The sequence below is a fragment of the Cucurbita moschata genome, unplaced genomic scaffold (genome assembly GCF_002738365.1).
Source record: "Cucurbita moschata cultivar Rifu unplaced genomic scaffold, Cmos_1.0 Cmo_Scf00019, whole genome shotgun sequence".
Taxonomy (NCBI): Eukaryota; Viridiplantae; Streptophyta; class Magnoliopsida; order Cucurbitales; family Cucurbitaceae; genus Cucurbita; species Cucurbita moschata.
The window spans coordinates 2,733,944-2,754,130 of NW_019268535.1; the positions used below are offsets into that span (position 1 = coordinate 2,733,944).

Consider the following 20,187-nt stretch of genomic DNA (forward strand, 5'->3'; position numbering starts at 1 on the left):
TTGTTTTTTTTTTTTTTTTTTTTTTGGCGCTATTATATCTAGCGATAAACATTAGGCTGCAAAAATTGAGAAAACTAATGGATGTCTTTTTACCATGCAAACTCGGAACGAGAATGTTACCTTGCAATTAGGTAGTTATCGACATTGACGTAAAAATATAATCATTTGAGATCTTGTTCTACCCAAGACCACCTATAGCCTATTATCCTTTTTTTTACTTTTTCGTTTTCGTTTTCAATCTTTGGTTGACATGTTTTTCGTTCTTTATTTACTTTTACTTTTCTGCTATGTGGATGCTTCTATTATTGGTAGTTTAACTAATCACGTGAAATTGTATATGAACTAGGAGATGAGCATTCTAGCATAACTATATCTTTTAATATTCTACAAAATAACATCAGCCAAAAGATAACATTGCTTATCTCATTCTAACAAGTATCACAATCTGCTCTCATGCAGAGATCTTTCATTCAATAACTTTACATGGCAAGGTCCTGAGCAGTATGTTTGTAGAAATAATATGTAAGATATACTTTTGAAAAATATTCTTTGAGATATTTTCGAGTGAAAAAAGTTGATTTTTTCCCAATATTGTGACAGGAATATGAATCTGAACTTGTATCGAAGTTCTTCCTCCAGCGACTCCTTGTAAGTTGCTCTAGTTTTATCCTTTTAAATGAAGTTCTCTTGCAGAGTAACAGAAGAATTCTTGCCAGATATACATGTTTTGTGCTGATATCTCGTGTCTATTCTCTGTTGACTCGGTCATGTTATAGGAGGCGGGAAAGTCTCCCCTGCTTGAAGGATTCCATCTGTTCAAAATGTAAGTGATAATCCTTCTGAAATAGAGAAAAGGGAATGTTATACATGCTGTTTTCTAGTTTTAGTATTAAGAAGCTGACCGGTAATTTCTTCATATTTATATTTGAAGAGAGAATATAGTGAACCTTAGCAGTGGCTTTTATCCTAAGACATAAATAGTAAATAGTTTCTACTGTAGTTACGTTAACAGTTAGTAAGTAGTAATAAATGTGTTTGTAACAGCCCAAGCCCACCGCTAACAGATATTGTCTGCTTTGGCCCGTTACGTACCGCTATCAGCCTCACGGTTTTGAAACACGTCTTTTAGGGAGGTTTCCACGTGCTTATAGGAGTACTTTGTTCCCCTCTCTAACCGATGTGAGATTTCACAATCCACCCCCTTGGGTGCTGCGTCCTCGTTGGCACATCGCCCGGTTTTAAAACGGATATTGTCTGCTTTGGTCCATTACATGTCACTGTTAGCCTCACGGTTTTAAAACGCGTCTATTAGGGAGAGGTTTTCACACCCTTATAAGGAGTACTTTGTTCCCCTCTCCAACCAATGTGGGATCTCACAATCCACCCCCTTGAGAGCCTAGCTTCCTCGCTGGCACACAAGCCAGTATCTGGCTCTGATATTATTTGTAACCACCCAAGTCCACCTCTAACAGATATTGTTCGCTTTGGCCCGTTAGGTATCGCCATCAGCTTCATGGTTTTAAAATGCGTCTATTAAGGAGAGGTTTCCACAACTTATAAGGAGTACTTTGTTCCCCTCTCCAACCGATATGGGATCTCACAATCTACCCCCCTTGGGGCCCAGCGTCCTTGCTGGCACACTAGCCAGTATCTGGCTCTAATACCATTTGTAACAGCCCAAGCCCACCCCTAACAGATATTATCCACTTTGGCCCGTTACGTATCGTCATCTGTCTCACGGTTTTAAAACGCATCTATTAGGGAGAGGTTTCCACACACTTATAAGGAGTACTTTGTTCCGCTCTCCAACCGATGTAGGATCTCATAGTGTTAATGTATAAAAATCTTGGAGATGATCTGGTGTTTTTCTCACCTTCTCTTTTCTTAATGACAGATTCAAAATGTTGGTTCATCAATTGCGGTGGGTATGACTTGACTAATGTGATAGACAACAACGACATTTTATACAATGGGGATGCAGATGTTGAAGGAGGGACGGCAAAATTATATGTCGATTATGATAGCTACTGGGGATTGAGTAGTACTGGAGATTTCATGGATGATCACGATTACCAAAATACACGTTACTCTTTTTCGCTGCCTTCATCAAACTTTTCCCAGATATATTCAACAGCACGTCGTTGTCCAATTTCGCTCACTTATTTCCATCAATGCTTGGAAAATGGAAACTACACAGTGAAGATTCATTTCGTGGAGTTACGATTTACAAATGACAAGACATATACGAGTCTTGGAAGACGGATATTTAATATCTACATTCAGGTATTTGTCATAATAATTAAAAAGGAGTAAGCAATATTTGAATTTGCAGATTGCCTCATAAGTATACTTTATACAGGAAAAGTTAGTATTGGAGAATTTTGAAATTAAAGAAAGGGCAGGAGGAGCTCAAAAACTGATAGAATTGCAGTTTGATAACGTTAACGTAATTAACCACGTCCTCGAGATCCGATTCTATTGGGCTGGAAAAGGAACAACACGAATTCCTGATAGAGGAATTTATGGTCCACTGGTATCAGCTATTTCTGTTTATTCTGGTCAGTCATTTATAAATCTCTCTGTTCTTCATGCCTTACGTCTATGACCTTGTCTTGTGTAGTACCTGTGCTTAGGAATTGAATATTTCATTTCAAAACCTATTCTTATCCGCTCCCGCTTCAGTTTAGCTCATTTTTAACTAGATATCGTAGTTTTCGGTTGGACTCATATGGTTTCCTTGAGAATGATGGTGTTTTTATCCTTTGAGCAGATCTTAAATATTGTTCAATCTTTGAAAGTGGTCAAATGAAAACTGTAGCTATCTTCGTAAGGGGTGGAGTATTATGCCTTTCTATAATCATCATAGTGGGATTTCTTCATTGGAAAGGCACCCTTCGAGTATTCGGGCAGGGTAAAGACGATACAGGTGCGTTCGGATTGCATGCTGTCACAATTTAGAACTTTTATCTGCAATTGTTTCTATCTGTAACATTTTAGAACATCTCTCATGATGACATCCAACATTATTACCTTATTTCAACTATACCACCATGAACAGATGTTGCAGGAATAGACGTACAAACTGGAATTTTTACATTGAAACAAATAAAAGCTGCCACCAATGATTTCGATTCTTCTAATAAAATTGGAGAAGGCGGTTTTGGCCCTGTTTATAAGGTATTTTTACTTAACTGGTCGTCTAATTTTGATGAAGGGAAGTGCTTATAAAAGGTCGATTTGCAGGGTCAGTTGGCCGATGGTACCGTCGTAGCAATTAAGCAGCTCTCGTCCAAATCAAAGCAAGGAAATCGCGAATTTCTGAACGAGATAGGAGTGATCTCTTATTTGCAACACCCGAATCTAGTCAAGCTCCTTGGATGTTGTATTGAAGGGGATCAACTGTTGTTGGTGTATGAATATTTGGAAAACAATTGCCTTGCCCGAGCGCTATTTGGTCAGTTCGACTTCAACTACTTGTTCGGGTCTAGTTGGTCGTTTTACTAGATAATAATTCTTTTTCTCTGTCGATCATTTGCATGATATAGCTCCGGCTCGTTGGCTCGTTTTTCTTACCTTTATTTTTTTGTTTAGTTTCTCTTTGTTGTTTTGTTTTATAGGTCCAGAGTGCAGTCGTCCTAATTTAGATTGGCCAAGCAGGCTTAGAATCTGTATTGGTATAGCAAAAGGCTTAGCATATCTCCATGAGGAATCTAGCCTCAAAATTGTTCACAGAGACATCAAAGCTACTAATGTGCTATTGGATGGCAAACTGAATCCTAAGATATCTGATTTTGGTTTGGCTAAGCATGACGATGAGGAGAAGACTCACATCACGACCCGAGTGGCCGGGACCATGTATGTTCCAATCATATCATTTAACGAGACCCTGACATATTATATGCTCCAGAATAAAACCATTGTTTATGATAACCTCGTTTATGTTAAATCTCTCTCTGTTTCAGTGGATATATGGCTCCGGAATATGCTCTCTGGGGTTATCTGACCCACAAAGCAGACGTTTATAGTTTTGGAGTCGTGGCGTTGGAAGTTATCAGTGGAAGAAGCAACAATGACTACGTACCAAGTGACACTTGTGTTTGTCTTCTCGACTGGGTAATCTGCTGCTCGTCGTGTCCCTTTCTTTTCTTTTCTGATCTGACCGTAACATTGCTGATAGTTACAGTGAATTTAAATCTCAGGCCTGTCACTTGCAACAATCTGGGAACCTCGTCGAGCTGGTTGATGAGAAGTTGAAGTCGGAAATCAACTGGTATGAAGCGAGAAACATGGTGAAAATTGCCCTTCTCTGCACGCATGCTTCACCATCGATAAGGCCTTCGATGTCGGAAGTGGTGAACATGCTCGAAGGACGATTGGAAATTCCAGACCTGGTTCTAGAACCAAGTTCTTATAATGAAGATTTGAGGTTCAAGGCAATGAGAGATATGCGTAAGGAGCAACAGAACCAAACCCCGAAGGCTGGCCAGACACAAACTTCCACAGCGCTATCATTTGAGTCTTCCCCTACATCTGGAAATGAGTTTTATGACATCAACCCATCTTCAAGTTCATCATTAACTTGATTGGCATTGCACATAATTTTCCGGATCATTCGGTAAGCACGTATCTTTCTTTTTATGCCTGGTGTCACAATCGTGTTCTTACGGGACGTTTGTCAAAACGTCGTATGCTTAGAAAATATAATAAGGAAACTATATATCATAAAAGTGGTAAAGGAAAACAATAAAGTGATATAACTTAAGGGTTTTGAGATGCAACGGGCATGCAACTATGGGTAACATGCCTTGGACAAGCATGATTGTAACACCTTGCAACCTTCTGTGTAGGAACGTTTTGTTCATAGCAGGGTCTATGTGAGATCCCACATCGGTTGGAGAGGAGATCGAAACATTCTTTATAAGGATGTGGAAACCTCTTCCTAGCAGACGCGTTTTAAAAACTTTGAGAGGAAGCCCGAAAGGGAAAGTCCAAAGAGGATAATATCTGCTAGCAGTGGGCTTGAGCTATTACAAATGATATCAAAGCCAGACATTGGGTAGTGTGCCAGCGAGGGCGTTGAGCCCTGAAGGGGGGTGGACACCTGGAGGTGTGCTAGCGAAGATGCTGACCCCAAAGGGGGGTGTGGATTGTGAGATCCCACATTAATTGTAGATGAGAACGAATGCCAGCAAGGACACTGGGCCACGAAGGGGGGTGAATTGTGAGATCCTACATTGTTTGGAGAGGAGAACGAGTACCAGCGAGGACGTTGGGCCCCGAAGGAGGGTGGATTGTGAAATCCCACATCAGTTGGAGAGGGCATTGAAGCATTCTTAAAGGGTGTAGAAATCTCTCTCTAGCAAACACGTTTCATAAACATTGAGAGAAAATTCGAAAGGGAAAATCCAAAGAGAACAATATCTGCTGGTAGTTAGCCCGCTAAGGCTAGATTCTTAATTCTCTCTCATCCTTCGTTTTGTACTGTTATTATATTATATTAGGTTCGATCTATGAAGATGATTCTTTGGAAATTTTGAACTTCTAAAGTGACCCATTTCATGCTGTTCTCTTCTTTTCTAGTGTTCTTTACTTTTGTTATCAAACTTGAGTGTAGGATCTATGAAGCTTGATTTTGATGCTTAAATGGATTTATATGATAACTTTTTTTTTTTTTTTTGGCGAACTAGGGTTTTGGATGTGAAGACCGAGCCAGAGACGTGAACGGGGGTTGAGAGGTCTTCTTTGACGGGCACGGGTTGCAATGGGCGTGTGTTCTTCGGGGTTGAATGATTCTTTTCTGGAAGGACTTAAAGTGTACACGTTGTTAATGTGAGCCTAACTTTCCAGTTCTTGTAACGCCCTACATTCTTTTAATAAAATTATTTTATTCTTTTAAAACTTGAAGTTTATCATGTTTTGATTAATTTCAATTTAATTAGGTTAATTACACAATTTAATAAAGCTCATGATAGTTTCACGATCAATTAATTAACTACCAAAGTTACCAAAAGGAATAATCGAGGACACCGTACAGGGTCGACCTATGTTTGGGGAGATCAAGATCCTAATCCAAGGTAAGTCACGAGCGCATGACCCATTTTGAAAAGAAATATGATCCCTTGATTTGTGATATCTTATTTTGCCGTGTATCTACCACCAATATAAGGTTCCTTAATGATTCTTTTCAATATTCATCGGTTTTTAAAATTCTTTAGGTAAAGGCAATAGCGTGTTAGAGTTTCCATGGAGATTAGTGCTAGTATTTTGTTTATGGTTGTAACGACTAAATTTTTTGCACACGGATCGAAATCATTACTTAAAAATATGGTTATCATAATTTGAAAACAGTTAACATATGATCAGGATGCCCCGTTAAAAGAACTTTGGAAGACATTCATTTTTAAAAGAAAATCGATATTACAAACTTTATTAAAAAAAACGCATCATCGATTTTCACTAAAACATACGACCTTTAATTTTTTCACAAGATCATTTTCACTAAAACTAAGGCTCGCCCGGTAAGGTGACCTGGATCAGACCTGGATCGCTCATTTTTGTGACCATAGTGGTTAATTACCTAAATACACAATGTGTAACTTTTCTATAAACTCGATTTTATTAATATTAAAGCTACCTCGTAATGTGACCTGGATTACCCATTTTGACAACTTTGATGGTCAGGTACCCAAACACACAACGTGTAATTTTTCTGCAAAATCATTTTCATGACATCAATCATGTTAAGCATAAAATAGGTCCCGAACACATTTAAAACATGTTTTATGATACATCACAATCATAAAAACCTCAAATTCATAGACGAGGCAAAAATATTTATTTCCAATGATGAAGTTTTTTACTTCATTAACTTCTACGATCATGAATTTCATTTAATTTGATCTTAATACTTAATCCAAATCTTAATAATCGGCTCACGAGACTATTAGCCCAAGTTTGTTCTTACGAACGGTCCAAAAGGGCTCGGGTCCTTGTTAATTCGTGTTCCGCTACAAATTCGATTCTCATTGACTCCGACAAATACAAAATTAATAATTTTTTTTTATAAGAAGAGCATGATCATTTAAAATACTAAAAAACAAAAACATTATTTAAATATTTCCTAAAAATGTGAGACAATTTACAGCTGTCAACAGTGTGAAGACTAGGTGTTTGTAAATTTTGTAGCTTTGAAAAAGTAAAGCGTTGACTAATTCTCATTTTTAGATTTTATTATTATTATTATTATTATTATTAAGTGTTGATAATTGGTTTCTTACACGTCAGAACATGCAAGAAAATGTTGTGTTTTTCATAATTTCTTTCTTTTTTTTATTTTTTATTTTATTGTTATGGAATATTATTTTTCAACCCGAACTTATTTAATAAATAAAATAATACGATCAAATATAATATAATCTCCTGACTCGAGAAAATCAAGCTCTTTTTAAAAGGATTAAGTCTGTTAGTACAAAATTCGAACCAAACCATTTGTACTTACTTCAATGAAGAAAGCACGGACTTTTTCAAATTTTCTTTCTCGATCCACCAAACTGATGAGAAGGCTCTATGGAATAAAGGGAAACGTGTACGTTGTCACACTCTCTGCTTTCCAAACGTGCTTAGAGGTCAAGCTAGACGCAGTAGAGTGACGACTCGGGAGTGGATACCTCACCAGCTGAGAGACTCACAATAAGACCTACTGACAACACCAACGAGACTTGGGAAGGCAACCCGATTGGGAGTCAGAGGATCCACCGAATCAATAACCAAGCAAGTTGCATATTCATCATTTTAGAGAGCAGGGGAAGGAATCTGTTTTCTATAACCGAAAAACAACGAAACCCCTTTCCATTTCATACTTTCAAATGTCCAAATTTAATTAAACAATTTGATCCGACATTTTAGAATATATATATATATTAAAAAAATAAATTTAAAATTTTATTTTAAAAAAATGATTGGAGAAAAAAAAAATAAAAAAAAAAATAAATATATACATATGAAAATGTTTTAATTATTATATTATTAAGATTAAAAAAAATGTGAATTGTGTTGGGTAGGTGGGTAAATATAATATTATAAATAAAATAAAGGGCATAAATGTAAATCCAAGTTGGTTTGAAGTTGAATGAATGGAGTCGTATGGATAAAAGGCGGCCAAAAATCATGTGAATTCCCATCTACCCCTCACAACTTGCCAATTATTACAAACAAATTCATTCCCCATATTCAAATCCTTATCCCTTAATAAAACTCACATTCTTCCTCCCTATCCCATCCAATAATAATAATAATTAATCATATTCAATTTGGATAAGGACCATTTCCCATTTCCCGGTCTCCTATGACATGGTCAGGTTACTTACTCCTTACTTCTAACATGAGTCATTCCAGCACGTTTTGTCTTCACTCAACATAGATGCACCTTGTTGGTATAGGTAATGACGTTAAATTCTTTTAAGTTTTTCATAGTCATCCTATTCTTAGGATTGCTCTCATTCGGATATGGTCTTGGTTTATTTATGTACCGCTCTTTTATTCGGGTATGAAATTTTCTTAAATTTAAATATTATATTTTAAAAATATTTGTCGATCCTTAAATTTTGACTTGGAAATGGGATTGAGGAAGACTTTTTATTCCAACATATTACATCAACATTAAACCATATGCTAAAATGAGTAATTTATTACGTTATCATATTTTATTCTTTTCTTTTTTTTTTTTTATCATAATGTTGGAATGTTTGGGTCATGTAATATTATATTTATTTTCTTAAGAAGCCACGTCAGCTGAGGGTCCCACGTCATGACAAGCTTGTTTGTATTGGGTACCGACTATCATACGACGTCGTATTCACATAGCATTGGTAATCTCGTTTTCACCAAGTACAAAGCAATATCAAATTCAAGCCGTCAATAATATTCAACGGAAGAAAAGTCTACCAAGCCAACGGATAAGATTCCATTTGTATTCTGAGTATGTCACAGGCGATAAGTACCCATCTGCGAATAAGCGCGAGTTCCTCGTCATCCACGCGTTATAGAGGAAAAACGGATTCCGTCAAGTAGAGACGGCGAAGTTAACGGGAAGTGCATTTTAGAAAATTCAGAAGGGTAATTGCTAACGTGCACTTTACAGACGGAAAACAGGTTCTTCCACGCGCTATAAATTGAAAACTTCACAGTCTGAAATGTTTCTGAAATTTGGAAGTTAGAAACGAAACGAGTTCTCCATTTTTGCTTGCGCGGCGATTTGGATCGTGAAATTTCGAGTTCATTCGAGTCGGAAACCTAGCGGCGAAATCGTAATTGTTCAATTCATTTTGTAATTTTGTGGAATCTTCGCCGGAGATTCATCGGAGGCTGGTTGTGTTAGGGTTTTAGAAACTAAGTTCTGTGTGTTGTAATGGAGACGAATACGAGTAACAACGGAGTGAGGTTTCTGCTAGGGAAGCAGTCGTCGATGGCGCCGGAGCGGCAGACGGAGGAGGCGGCGGAGGCGGCGGAGGCGACGGAGGACGGGGAGGAGATCCATCCGGGAGTGAGATTGATGTATTCAGCAAATGAAGGCGATTTGGAAGCGATTAAGGAGCTTATAGATTCTGGAGTTGATGTTAATTTTCACGATGCTGATAATCGGACGGCGCTTCATATTGCTGCTTGTCAAGGTTGCACGGAGATCGTCGATTTGTTGCTCCGGCGAGGAGCGGAGATTGACCCCAAAGACTGCTGGGGTAGTACGGTAATTTGCTTGCTCCTATCTGCACTTTTTTTTTTTTTTTTGCTTGCGTTTACTTTCTTTTTTAATTTAGTTTATTTAAAAAAATATTTTTTTTTTATTTTTGGTCGGTTTAGGAAATATGTTTTATTAAATTAAAATATTAGAGGAAAAAAAATGGATGGTTTGGATTGGATTAGCAGTTGCTTTTGATCTGAATGATCAATAAAAAATATGTAGCCGTAGAAGGTCAACCGTCAACCGAATTTATTTTTTTAAAAAATATTATTATAGTAGTTTTTTTTTTTTTTCTAAATTAATAAAAATACCCTTAAATTTTACGTCTTATTTAAAAAAATATCTATAAACTTTAAAAAAAATTTAAATATTCATAAACTAAAAAAAATCTTAACAACCCTTCCACTTAATTTTTTTAAATATAAAATTGTTAATATTTTATTTTAAAAATACTCTATTTCATTAATTCTTTTAATTTTTTAAATTTTTTTAAAAATACTTACATTTAAAAAATATTCATAAATTTTGAAAAATAATATTAAATTTTTTTTAAAAAAAATTAAAGGTAAAAGGTGTTAATATTATTTTAAAATTTCATAACTTTATTTAAACAAAATACTTAAAATAGATGTAAAATGTAAATTTCTAATTAAGGAAATAGGTAAATGGAAGTAATATTTAGTCTTTTTTAAAAGACAAAAAAAAATTAAATAATTATCAAACTAAGTTTTTTATTTTTTATTTTAAAAAATTAAACCAATAAATATATTATTTTTACTTCTTAGTTTTCCTTGTTTTATTGATTTTAAAAAATACGCTAATTTTTTAAAGAAAAAAATTAATTTTTTTTTTAAAATTTATCTAAGAATTCATATGATTTCTTAAAAAAAAATTATTATAGAGAATAGTTGAGTAAATAAGCATAATCTTGAGAGATTTAAGAATCATTTGAATGGTAAAATTACAATTTTTTCACCATTTTGTGATAATCTAAGTTTGGAATAACAGCCTCTCGCAGATGCTATATTCTACAAAAACCACGAAGTTATCAAATTATTGGAAAAAAGCGGCGCAAAACATCTGGTACTTCCAATGTTCTTGGACTCTTCATTTTCCCCAAATTCCAGATTATGTTCATTCATCATGCCTTTCTTTTGTTGATAATGCTGCAAAATTCAGAAAGCTCCCATGCTCGTCAAGCATGCTCGTGAAGTCCCCGAATATGAAATTGATCCTAAAGAATTTGACTTCACAAACAGTGTCAACTTAACCAAGGTTGGTTCAACACTTCTTCTTTCTGCTCTTCTTATTTTCTTATTACACTTCTTAATCTACAAACCCCTTCCAGGGAACCTTCCATTTAGCATCATGGCGCGGAATCCGAGTTGCGGTCAAAGAGCTTCCCGAGGATGTGATTTCTGATGAGGATAAAGTGTAAGTGTCCTAAATTCTAAACGAACTAGAGCTTAGTTCTTAGTTCTGTTAATATATCATTACTAGCGGAAGGTCAAGCCCAATAATGGTATAAACTCATTGTATATTTATTTTAGGAATTAAGATATCTAAATATTTTAGGAATAGATTGTCTATTCTCTGCTATAAATACCCAAGCGAGTGTTTCCCACATAGAGTTGTGTAACTTAACTTTTCTCCCATGGGAACTCAGGAACGCCTTTAGAGACGAGCTTGCATTGCTTCAGAAGATTCGACATCCGAACGTCGTTCAATTTCTTGGTGCTGTCACTCAAAGTAGTCCCATGATGATTGTTACCGAATATTTGCCTAAGGTTCTTCGCTTCTCGTTTTGAATATCTATCCAATTCATTTTTTAAAACGGGAAACTTCATATGAATTCAATCCCCATTTCCTTACATTTTATTGTAATTTGAGCTGCAGGGAGATCTTTGCCAATTTTTACAGAAAAAAGGAGCTTTAAAACCAATTGTAGCTGTGAAATTTGCTCTTGATATTGCAAGGTTTTCACCTCATTATAATTGTTCATCTGTTCTTGTTATGTTTCATTTCTGTGGGAAATGATCTGTTTGTTTACTGAAAATCTGTTCAGGGGAATGAACTATTTGCACGAAAACAAACCCGCCCCGATCATCCACCGCGATCTCGAGCCATCGTAAGAGCTGATTCCGCTCTAATCAACTCCTCTAATTCCTTGGAACTTCCTAAATTTGGCTTGGCTTCTCTGTTTTTTGTTGTGTGATTGTAGAAATATATTGCGAGATGACACTGGGAGCCTGAAAGTTGCAGACTTCGGAGTTAGCAAGCTGCTCACAGTCAAGGAGGATAAGCCACTGACTTGTCAAGACACTTCATGTGAGATTTCCCAGCTCTCTTTCTTTTACCATAGCAAATGCTGAAATGGTTCTTGTTTGACAGGCCGATATGTTGCTCCAGAGGTTTTCAAGAACAATGGATATGATACTAAAGTGGATGTCTTCTCCTTTGCTTTAATACTACAAGAGGTTTGGACTCTTTAGATTGATATCATCTTGTGGATGTCTTGACTTGAGTTTGATATTAATGAATGAGATGCTGCGCTATTATGATGTAGATGATCGAAGGCCAACCGCCATTTTCAAACAAGAAAGAAAATGCTATTCTTAAAGATTATGCAGGCGGTGTACGCCCAGCTTTCAAAGCTCCAGCTAAATGCTACGCGCATGGAATCAAAGAGTAAGCCACTGTGTTCTTAAACGTTGTGACACGTAGTATGGATAATGTCTAACAACCCAAGCTCACCGCTAGTAGATATTGTCCTCTTTAGGCTTTCTCTTTTAGGCTTTTCCTTAAGGTTTTTAAAATGTGTTCACTATAGAGGTTTTCACACCCTTATAAGGAATGTTTCGTTCTCCTTCCCAACCGACATGAGATTTCACTATCCATCCCCCTTCGAGGCCTAGCGTCTTCGCTAGCACTCGTTCCCTTCTCCAATCGATGTGGGACCCCCCAATCCACCCCTCTTCCGGGCGCAGCGTCCTTGTTGGCACACCGTCTCATGTCCACCCCCTTCGGGGCCAGTATCCTTGTTGACACACCACCTCATGTCTACCCCCTTCGGGGCCAGTGTCCTTGTTGGCACACCGCCTCATGTCCACCCCCTTTAGGGCCAATGTCCTTGTTGGCACACCGCCTCGTGTCCACTCCCTTTAGGGCACAGTGTCCTTGCTGGCACACTGCTTCGTGTCCACCCCCTTTAGAGCTAGTGCCCTTGTTGGCACACTGCCTCGTGTCCACCCCTTTGGGACTCAACCTTCTCGCTGACACATTGCTCGGTGTCTGACTCAAATACCATTTGTAACGACCCTAGATTTCTACTAACCTAAAGTCGCTACCGTCATCATATAGCATACTCTCTTACGCAGAAATAAACATTTAAAGCTTCATCATAAGACTCTGTCTCGGACTTGCATGTTTGAAAACAGCTTTAAAGCAACATAACGAAAATACTAACACATTTAAAAAATTTTTAAAAAAAAAACACCTTATACTAACCTAAAGTCTAAGAAAACTATGCATGTTTTATTGTCTTTTACTTGCAATGTCATCGTCAATCGTACAGAGATGTCTATTGAAGAAAACTTTCCCTTCTCATCTCGTCTCGCCTCGATCTTATGTTAAATGACATTTGCATTCAGGTTGATTGAAGATTGCTGGCATGAAAAGCCATCAAAGAGACCAAATTTTAGGCTGATAATCTCAAGGCTTGAAACCATTCATCACAGTCTTAGCCACAGAAGGCGTTGGAAGCTTCCAACGCTGAGATGCTTTCAGAACGCAGAGGAGAAGATGAGAAGAGGCCATCTCTCAAGCAGCCGGAGCCTCTCATCGAGATCTGCAAGCAGCATATGAACCACCTCCAATGTTCATCCCCGTCTTGGATTTGTAGGTAAATTTCCCTTTGTTTTGTTCAGTTTAGTGCCAGATTTGTTTGCAACCCAAAATAACCTGTTGCTTGTTGTGCAATAATCCCTTTTAGTCATTCAATTCTCTCAACCTCTTAAGTTTCTGGGTCGAGAATTCATATTGTACATACGTATTTTTCAATACAATTTGTGTTTATTACGGTTAAGAATGAGAAACAGAGGTGGAATCGAACGTACGATCTTTATTAATGTTAACAACCTTTAAATAGGATAAAATATATTACTAACAGACTCTTGAAAATAAGATAAAATATTGCTTAAGCAGTCAACATAATCCATAATTTTTCGTAGCTTAACCACACATAATTCATACATCCATATTACATAAAATATGGTGCAATGCCAGGGCTATAGGGCACACATCATCATACAACACATAGTAAGCTAACTTCAACAGTAAGGTTACTTATTGAGTATTTCATAAAATACTCAAGCCACGTTTTACTTACATTTTTCAGGTAAAGCCAAGACGTCAATGTACGGTTGATGGTGGAGCTGAGGACAACAAGGAAGTGGACGAGAGACATTTTTAGTAGTTTATGTTTGTATGCATGAATAACGTCACTAATTAAGTTAAGAAAATTATGTGCGTTACGGTTGGAGAAAATATACTACTAACGACTCTCTGATTCCAATTATTTAAAATGTACTCCACGACTAATTATAAATTACAACTATTTAAAATATATTCTAAATATTTTAAATCAAATTTCATAATATTCTTCCTCAAGTTGGAGAGTGTACATCAAACACACCCAACTTATCTTTTTAAAAAAATTAAATTACAGTAGCTTTAGTGAAAATGATGTAATTTTGATTTATGTTGTATAAGAAAAACTCGTGTATATAGAATAAAATCACCAACAATAGAGAGAAAAAAAACGCAAATCAAAATAGGTTGAAATTTTATTTTAGAGGTCCCTAAACATCACAATGTAACCGATCAAAAGCACAATATGTTATTTATTTTTGCTAACAAGCAAATACTACCGTTGTGAGAAAAAGTTGCATTATTAAGATGCAATTGATCAGCTATAAATTTAAAACGAGAAAATGAAGGATGACCTAGGCGTAAATACCACAAATCAGATGATTGAGATACTTGATGAGCTGAAGATTTGATTGGAGATGAAGAAATATAATAGACCTCCGAATTGTTTACCTGAGCCAATCATCTTTTTCTGTAGCCAAGTCCTGCATAACATAAGAATCGGGATAGAATGTGACACAACATTTTAAGTCATTGATAAGTTTGCCGATCGACATCATGTTTTATTTGAATGAAGACAAACATAAAACATTGTTTAATTTAAGGATTAAAGGAAACATTGTCAGTATGTGACATGTGTTGTCCCTTCATTGGGATATTTGGTTCAGTCATAACAGAACCTTTGGATGTTATATGATACTGGAAACAAACATGCAGCATTGATGTAACGGTTAGAATTACCAAAAGAACGATGATTGAATGCATATAAGGCTTGTGCTATTTGTTGTAATTGCTGAGCAGAAAAATTTGGAATGGAATTAGGTGATTGTTCTCCTGTATTCAGCTGAGAAGCATCGGCCATATTTGCAGATAATCGATATCCACGATTGCTGTATTGATTGACTTGTAATGTCTTTCCAAAATTATTTTTCTGTCGACATCAATCCTCTGTATGTCCCCTTTTATCACAAAATTTACAGTAAAACTTAAGGATTCGACACTCATCAATTATATGACCAGTTCTATCGTAGTGTTCACATGATTTGTCCTTGGTGAACTTTGAATATGTTGTCTTATCAGGTTCAAAAGTTACCTGACGTTGCATATCTTCTTGTACAAGTAATGAATAGGCTTGTCTCACATTAGGTAATGGAGTCATCATCATTATGTTAGATCTCACTGTTTTATAAGACTCATTGAGCCCCATGAGTAGTTGCATCAACTTGTCTTCCTCCCATTGATCAACATGTATTTGGCGTTGATTACAGGTAAATGGTCTGCGGTACGCTTCCAATTCATCCCAGAGTGTTTTGAGCTTGGTGAAATATGCTAACAGTGTCATGGTTCCCTGTGACATCATGGCTATCGACTTTTGTATCTGAAAAATTGCAAGAGCATTCATCCCGAAGTGTTCTGATATCATGTTAAGAATGAGAAACAGGAGTGAGATCGAAAGTACGATCTTGTTCACAACGTTTAAATAGGATAAAAGCTGCCAACTAACTCCGAAAATATATTACTAACCAATCAACTAAAATAAAATAAAATATACTGCTAACCAACTCCCGAAAATAAGATAAAATATACTATCAACTAAAAAATAAGAGAAAAAAATCTTAACTAACGGTATAAAATATATTTCACAATTAATTACAGCTATACAATAAAATATATTCTGCAAATATTTTTATATCTTAAATTAAATTTCATAATAATAACTGAACCAAAGAAAACTTAGAAACTTGATCTGAAAGGTTTCGGTTTCTGTGGCTATTTGCTCCACTAATTCCCCGAGGCAAACTTACGATGTAGCTAACGGGAAGATTGTGGATATATATATATAAAGAGCATTATCTCCATTAGTATGAGATTTTGGAAAGCATGTCGACATTTTAGCTCTTAAAATTTAAACTTAGTTGACGTTCAGTCCTTTACGAATTTTAGAAAACCATTTAGAATGTGATGTCCCACATTTGTTGGGGAGAACAAGACACCATCTATAAGGGTGTGGAAACCTTCCCCTAACAGACTCGTTTCAAAGCCTTGAGGGGAAGTCCGAAAGGAAAAGCTCAAAAAGAACAATATCCTCTAGCGGTGGATCTGGGCCGTTACAAATGGTATCAGAGTCAGACACCGGACGATGTGTCAACTTTCTCGCTGTTCCCCAAAGGGGTAGACACGAGGCAATGTGCTAGTAAGGACGCTGGCCCCGAAGGGGGGTGGATTGTAATGTTTCCCACATTGGTTGGGAGGAGAACAAAACACTATTTATAATTAAAATAAATTTATAAGAATTTGCTACTTTTAAAAATTTATAATTATTTTTTAAATGTGATTTATAATTATTTTTTAAATGTGATACTAATGATTCTATCGGTATGTAACGACCGTCTTGTGTATTTTTTAAAATTTTAAAAATATCAAAGGTATTAATGAAATTTTGAAACACATTTTGATACTTAAATTAATGATAAAAATATTTTTTTAAGTTAAAAAAACTTTCTATCCATAAATCAGTGTTACTCTTAAAAGTTTATGAGTATTTTGAAACGTGGTACTAACTATAAAGGTATTATTTATTTTTTTAAATAAATAAATATATATATATATATATATATTATAAGGTTGAGAATATATTGTCTATTTTATATTAATTTTAGGATTTGATTAGTAGTATATTTTCTTTTATTGTTTTTCATTCTTAACATGGTATCGAACAAAAGATGAAGATAAATGACAGAAATCTGAACGACACTATCAATTAGGATCACCTTCCACGAGATATATCATTCTTTTTAAGCCCACATCTCAAAAGTTCATTTTTACGATTTCTATATCGATTGTCACTGAGCAAAACAAATCATTAATCAATCGTTCGTGTTCTTAAATATCAAAATTTCATTTTTTATGATTTAACACATTCACCATTCTGATCATGATATTCAGCCAAATCCAGCTTCGAAAAGGTTGATTTAACACATTCACCATCCTGATCAGGATCATTTATGCATGAACCAAGGAGCAACTCTTCGAGTTCTCAAATACATCAAAGGCCGACTATTTCTAGACATCAAAGGCTGTCTATATCCATCTTCTTGAAAAGTTCAATAATTTCTTGTAAGTCTAAAAACCAAACCAATGTGTTCCTATCATCAGTGTTTTGCATCTTACTCTAAATTCAATAAACAAACTAATGTGTTCAGATCATGAGAAGAACGGAGTTGGACTAGTTTATGGTAATATACAAAGTGTGTAAAAGAAAAAACAACAACAACATAGGACATGAAAACAATCCCAAAGTTCTAGAATTCTTGATCCTCACAGTTCATTCCTGCGCCCAAAGGAGGAATGAAAATTCAAAGCCAAATCCTTCAAAATCTGAATCATTCCTCTCAAATCGCCACTTCCCAGCTCCAAACAATCCTTCAGCAATCCACCATCCATCACCTCCATTCGAATTGTCTCCACCACATCCCTCCAAGCCCCCTGCCCATCCCCAAAACAAACACAGATTGCACCATTTTTCATTCAGGCATTTTAACAAACACCTTACGAGCAAACAAAAAACGACCCATTCAATCCACTTACCGATTTCCAAAACACCTTGAGAAGCCTCTGCAAGATCGAATTGCATAATCTGAAGAGAGATTGGTAATTCCGCGACACCCACCTTGCCCTCGCCGTGTCCGATTCCAACCCGGTTAACTCAGCCAACGCCCTAAGCAATTCGTTCATGTCGGGAATGGCGTCGTAGAGTTCCGAAAAGGCGAGATCTCTCCATGCGTAGTTCTTGGCGTAGTCCCAAGCTAGCGACCACATTGACGCTAAGAAACCGAATCCTCCGAAGCCTCGTTCGAGCTTGTTAGCGATGACCCTGGCCCGTTGCGAGCCGGAGAAGTCGCCGCGGGAGGCACGGAGATCGGCGACGCGAGACATAAGGGAATGCGCGCGCGAAAATAGGGATTTGAATTGGGAGAAAGAGAGGGAGAGGACGGGAAGTGAGGCGGTGAGAAGGAGGAGGAAGAACAGAGTCACCAGACGAGACGCCATTTTCACCGCCGGCTGACTGATCGGTCGACAATGCGACGGTGACGAGAAAACCTTTAGTAAAAGGCTGGGTTTTATCCGGCGGGCCGTTGGTTAATGAATAATGGGCTTTTGTGCGCCGGAGGAATAACTTTTTCTTTTTTCTTTTTTTTTTCTTTTTTTTTAATATTTCTACTTTTTCTTTTATATTTTATCACATTTATTTTTTAAAAAAGTATTCTTTATTCACTTTTTTAATTTTCAAACTTCTAAATTATTCCAAGATTTTATTCACTTTCTTTTTCTTTTTTTTTTTTCATTTTAAACTCGTACAATTCTACCGAATATATTCCGAAATTCGATTTTTTTTATATATATAATTAGATTTATAATTAGATTTTTTTTTTTTGTGATTTTCCATATTCCAAAAAAATTTAATGTAACACTTTTTTATATATATATATATAATTTATATGTTTATTCCTTTTATTTTTCCTATTTTTTTAATTTTTTCTTTTATAAAATGTTAGATTGAAATTTTGAAAAATTAAAAATTTTGATCGGGTTGATATTTTCTTAGTCAGGTCAATCGGACCAACTCGAAAATAGGGTTACAACTCAATCATACTCTAAAAAAAAATTAAGAATATTTATTTATTTTTATTTATTTTTGTTTTTAATTGAAGTTAGTGATTGATTGTTATAAATATTTTATATTTGACTTCGGCAGTAATTTAATTTTTTTTTGACAAATTTTAAATTTTAAAAGTATTTTTTAAAACAATTTTCAAAATAAAAATAATAGGCGAAAGTATATAATTATTATTTTAATGAAAAACACTATTAAATTAAATACGAAAATAGATAAATAAATTATATACTAAAATGAGGGTTGTATAATACGAGGGAGGATCATATGATTTTACCCAATAAAATAAATAACATTGTCGTTCTCGTCTTTACCATATTTTAATTCTTATCTTTAACAGATTATTCCTTTAAATTTGAGATCGGAATTTTTTTAGGTAGAATGATTCTTCTTTTAACTTTTTTTTTTTTATATATTCTTTTAATAATTAAGTTCTATGTTAGTTAATTTTTAATTAAATTATTATTCCCAAAAAAATCTCTATTTAAAAATACATATGTATAATTCAAACCTATTAAATTATATAAATAAATAATTAATTATATATATATAAAGTTTTATTAAAAATAAAATAAAAAATTGGACAAAACGAAGAATATTAAATAATAAATAGATATTGTTTTGTTCGGTAGAGATTCAAATTTTCATTTCTTAAAAATTAATTTATATAATCTATTTTTATATTTAATATTCGTTGATTTTATTGAGTTTAATTATAAAAGCATAAAATCCAACCATCATTTAAATAATAATTAGTGTTTTTTCAGTTTCTTGACCCAATTTTGTAATAGATATTTTAGTTAATTTAATTTTATATTTTAGGGATTTTTTCCCAAAAAAAAAAAAATAAATAAATAAATAAATTGTGGCTATCATATCCCATCTCCTTATCCTATTCATCACATGAATCTAAAAAAAGAAACCAAACAAAAATGGAATATTAAATTCATTATCCACACATATATTTGAATAATAATAATAATAATAATTTGTTTTATTCATTAATCACAAATATTCAAGTAAAAAATATATAACCAAGATTTTTTTTAATATGAAAAAAATATATTTTTCAAGAAAATTTTAAATTATATGATTTATTGATTTGATAATGAAATACATAATTTTTAAT

At 35.0% G+C, this 20,187-nt stretch overlaps 3 protein-coding genes across 6 annotated transcripts in view; 2 read left to right on the forward strand and 1 right to left on the reverse strand.

Annotated features, from left to right (window-relative positions):
* Positions 1–5,898, forward strand: part of LOC111456745 (probable LRR receptor-like serine/threonine-protein kinase RFK1) — a 15,724-nt gene extending 9,826 nt beyond the window's left edge. For both annotated transcript variants that reach the window (XM_023098725.1, XM_023098726.1), the window contains exons 15-26: positions 460–522; positions 601–648; positions 777–823; positions 1,895–2,283; positions 2,360–2,558; positions 2,771–2,926; positions 3,059–3,177; positions 3,244–3,454; positions 3,618–3,855; positions 3,963–4,113; positions 4,200–4,615; positions 5,688–5,898. In XM_023098725.1, coding sequence (XP_022954493.1) covers positions 460–522; positions 601–648; positions 777–823; positions 1,895–2,283; positions 2,360–2,558; positions 2,771–2,926; positions 3,059–3,177; positions 3,244–3,454; positions 3,618–3,855; positions 3,963–4,113; positions 4,200–4,583 — 2,005 coding nt within the window. In that variant the 3' untranslated portion in view covers positions 4,584–4,615; positions 5,688–5,898. The remainder of the gene's footprint in view (positions 1–459; positions 523–600; positions 649–776; positions 824–1,894; positions 2,284–2,359; positions 2,559–2,770; positions 2,927–3,058; positions 3,178–3,243; positions 3,455–3,617; positions 3,856–3,962; positions 4,114–4,199; positions 4,616–5,687) is intronic.
* A 3,287-nt stretch (positions 5,899–9,185) lies between these two features.
* LOC111456747 (integrin-linked protein kinase 1-like) lies at positions 9,186–14,327 on the forward strand. 2 transcript variants are annotated; one of them, XM_023098730.1, is made up of 12 exons: positions 9,186–9,742; positions 10,745–10,819; positions 10,916–11,011; positions 11,085–11,170; positions 11,403–11,523; positions 11,633–11,712; positions 11,802–11,864; positions 11,958–12,064; positions 12,128–12,213; positions 12,303–12,424; positions 13,387–13,637; positions 14,133–14,327. In XM_023098730.1, the coding sequence occupies exons 1-11, from the start codon at positions 9,407–9,409 to the stop codon at positions 13,598–13,600; spliced, it is 1,386 nt and encodes a 461-aa protein (XP_022954498.1). In that variant the 5' UTR covers positions 9,186–9,406; the 3' UTR covers positions 13,601–13,637; positions 14,133–14,327. The 2 variants fall into 2 exon arrangements, with proteins under 2 accessions (XP_022954498.1, XP_022954497.1); XM_023098729.1 differs by lacking the exon at positions 14,133–14,327 and having other exon boundaries at positions 13,387–13,830.
* Positions 14,328–17,390: 3,063 nt separating this feature from the next.
* On the reverse strand, positions 17,391–18,538 carry LOC111457091. Of its 2 annotated transcripts, XM_023099236.1 has the most exons (3): positions 17,972–18,538; positions 17,734–17,869; positions 17,391–17,540 (listed from the first exon to the last, which is right to left on the reverse strand). In XM_023099236.1, the coding sequence occupies exons 1-3, from the start codon at positions 18,431–18,433 to the stop codon at positions 17,536–17,538; spliced, it is 603 nt and encodes a 200-aa protein (XP_022955004.1). In that variant the 5' UTR covers positions 18,434–18,538; the 3' UTR covers positions 17,391–17,535. The 2 variants fall into 2 exon arrangements, with proteins under 2 accessions (XP_022955004.1, XP_022955003.1); XM_023099235.1 differs by lacking the exon at positions 17,391–17,540 and having other exon boundaries at positions 17,566–17,869; positions 17,972–18,537.
* Positions 18,539–20,187: the final 1,649 nt, after the last annotated feature.

Coding starts and splice junctions, on each gene's coding strand:
- LOC111456747 (XM_023098730.1), top strand. CDS start 9,407: ATGGAGACGAATACGAGTAACAACGGAGTGAGGTTTCTGCTAGGGAAG. Junction 11,865..11,957: donor CACCGCGATCTCGAGCCATC/GTAAGAGCTGAT, acceptor GTGTGATTGTAG/AAATATATTGCGAGATGACA. Junction 12,214..12,302: donor TTGCTTTAATACTACAAGAG/GTTTGGACTCTT, acceptor ATTATGATGTAG/ATGATCGAAGGCCAACCGCC.
- LOC111457091 (XM_023099235.1), bottom strand. CDS start 18,433: ATGGCGTCTCGTCTGGTGACTCTGTTCTTCCTCCTCCTTCTCACCGCC. Junction 17,870..17,971: donor TCAAGGTGTTTTGGAAATCG/GTAAGTGGATTG, acceptor GGGGATGGGCAG/GGGGCTTGGAGGGATGTGGT.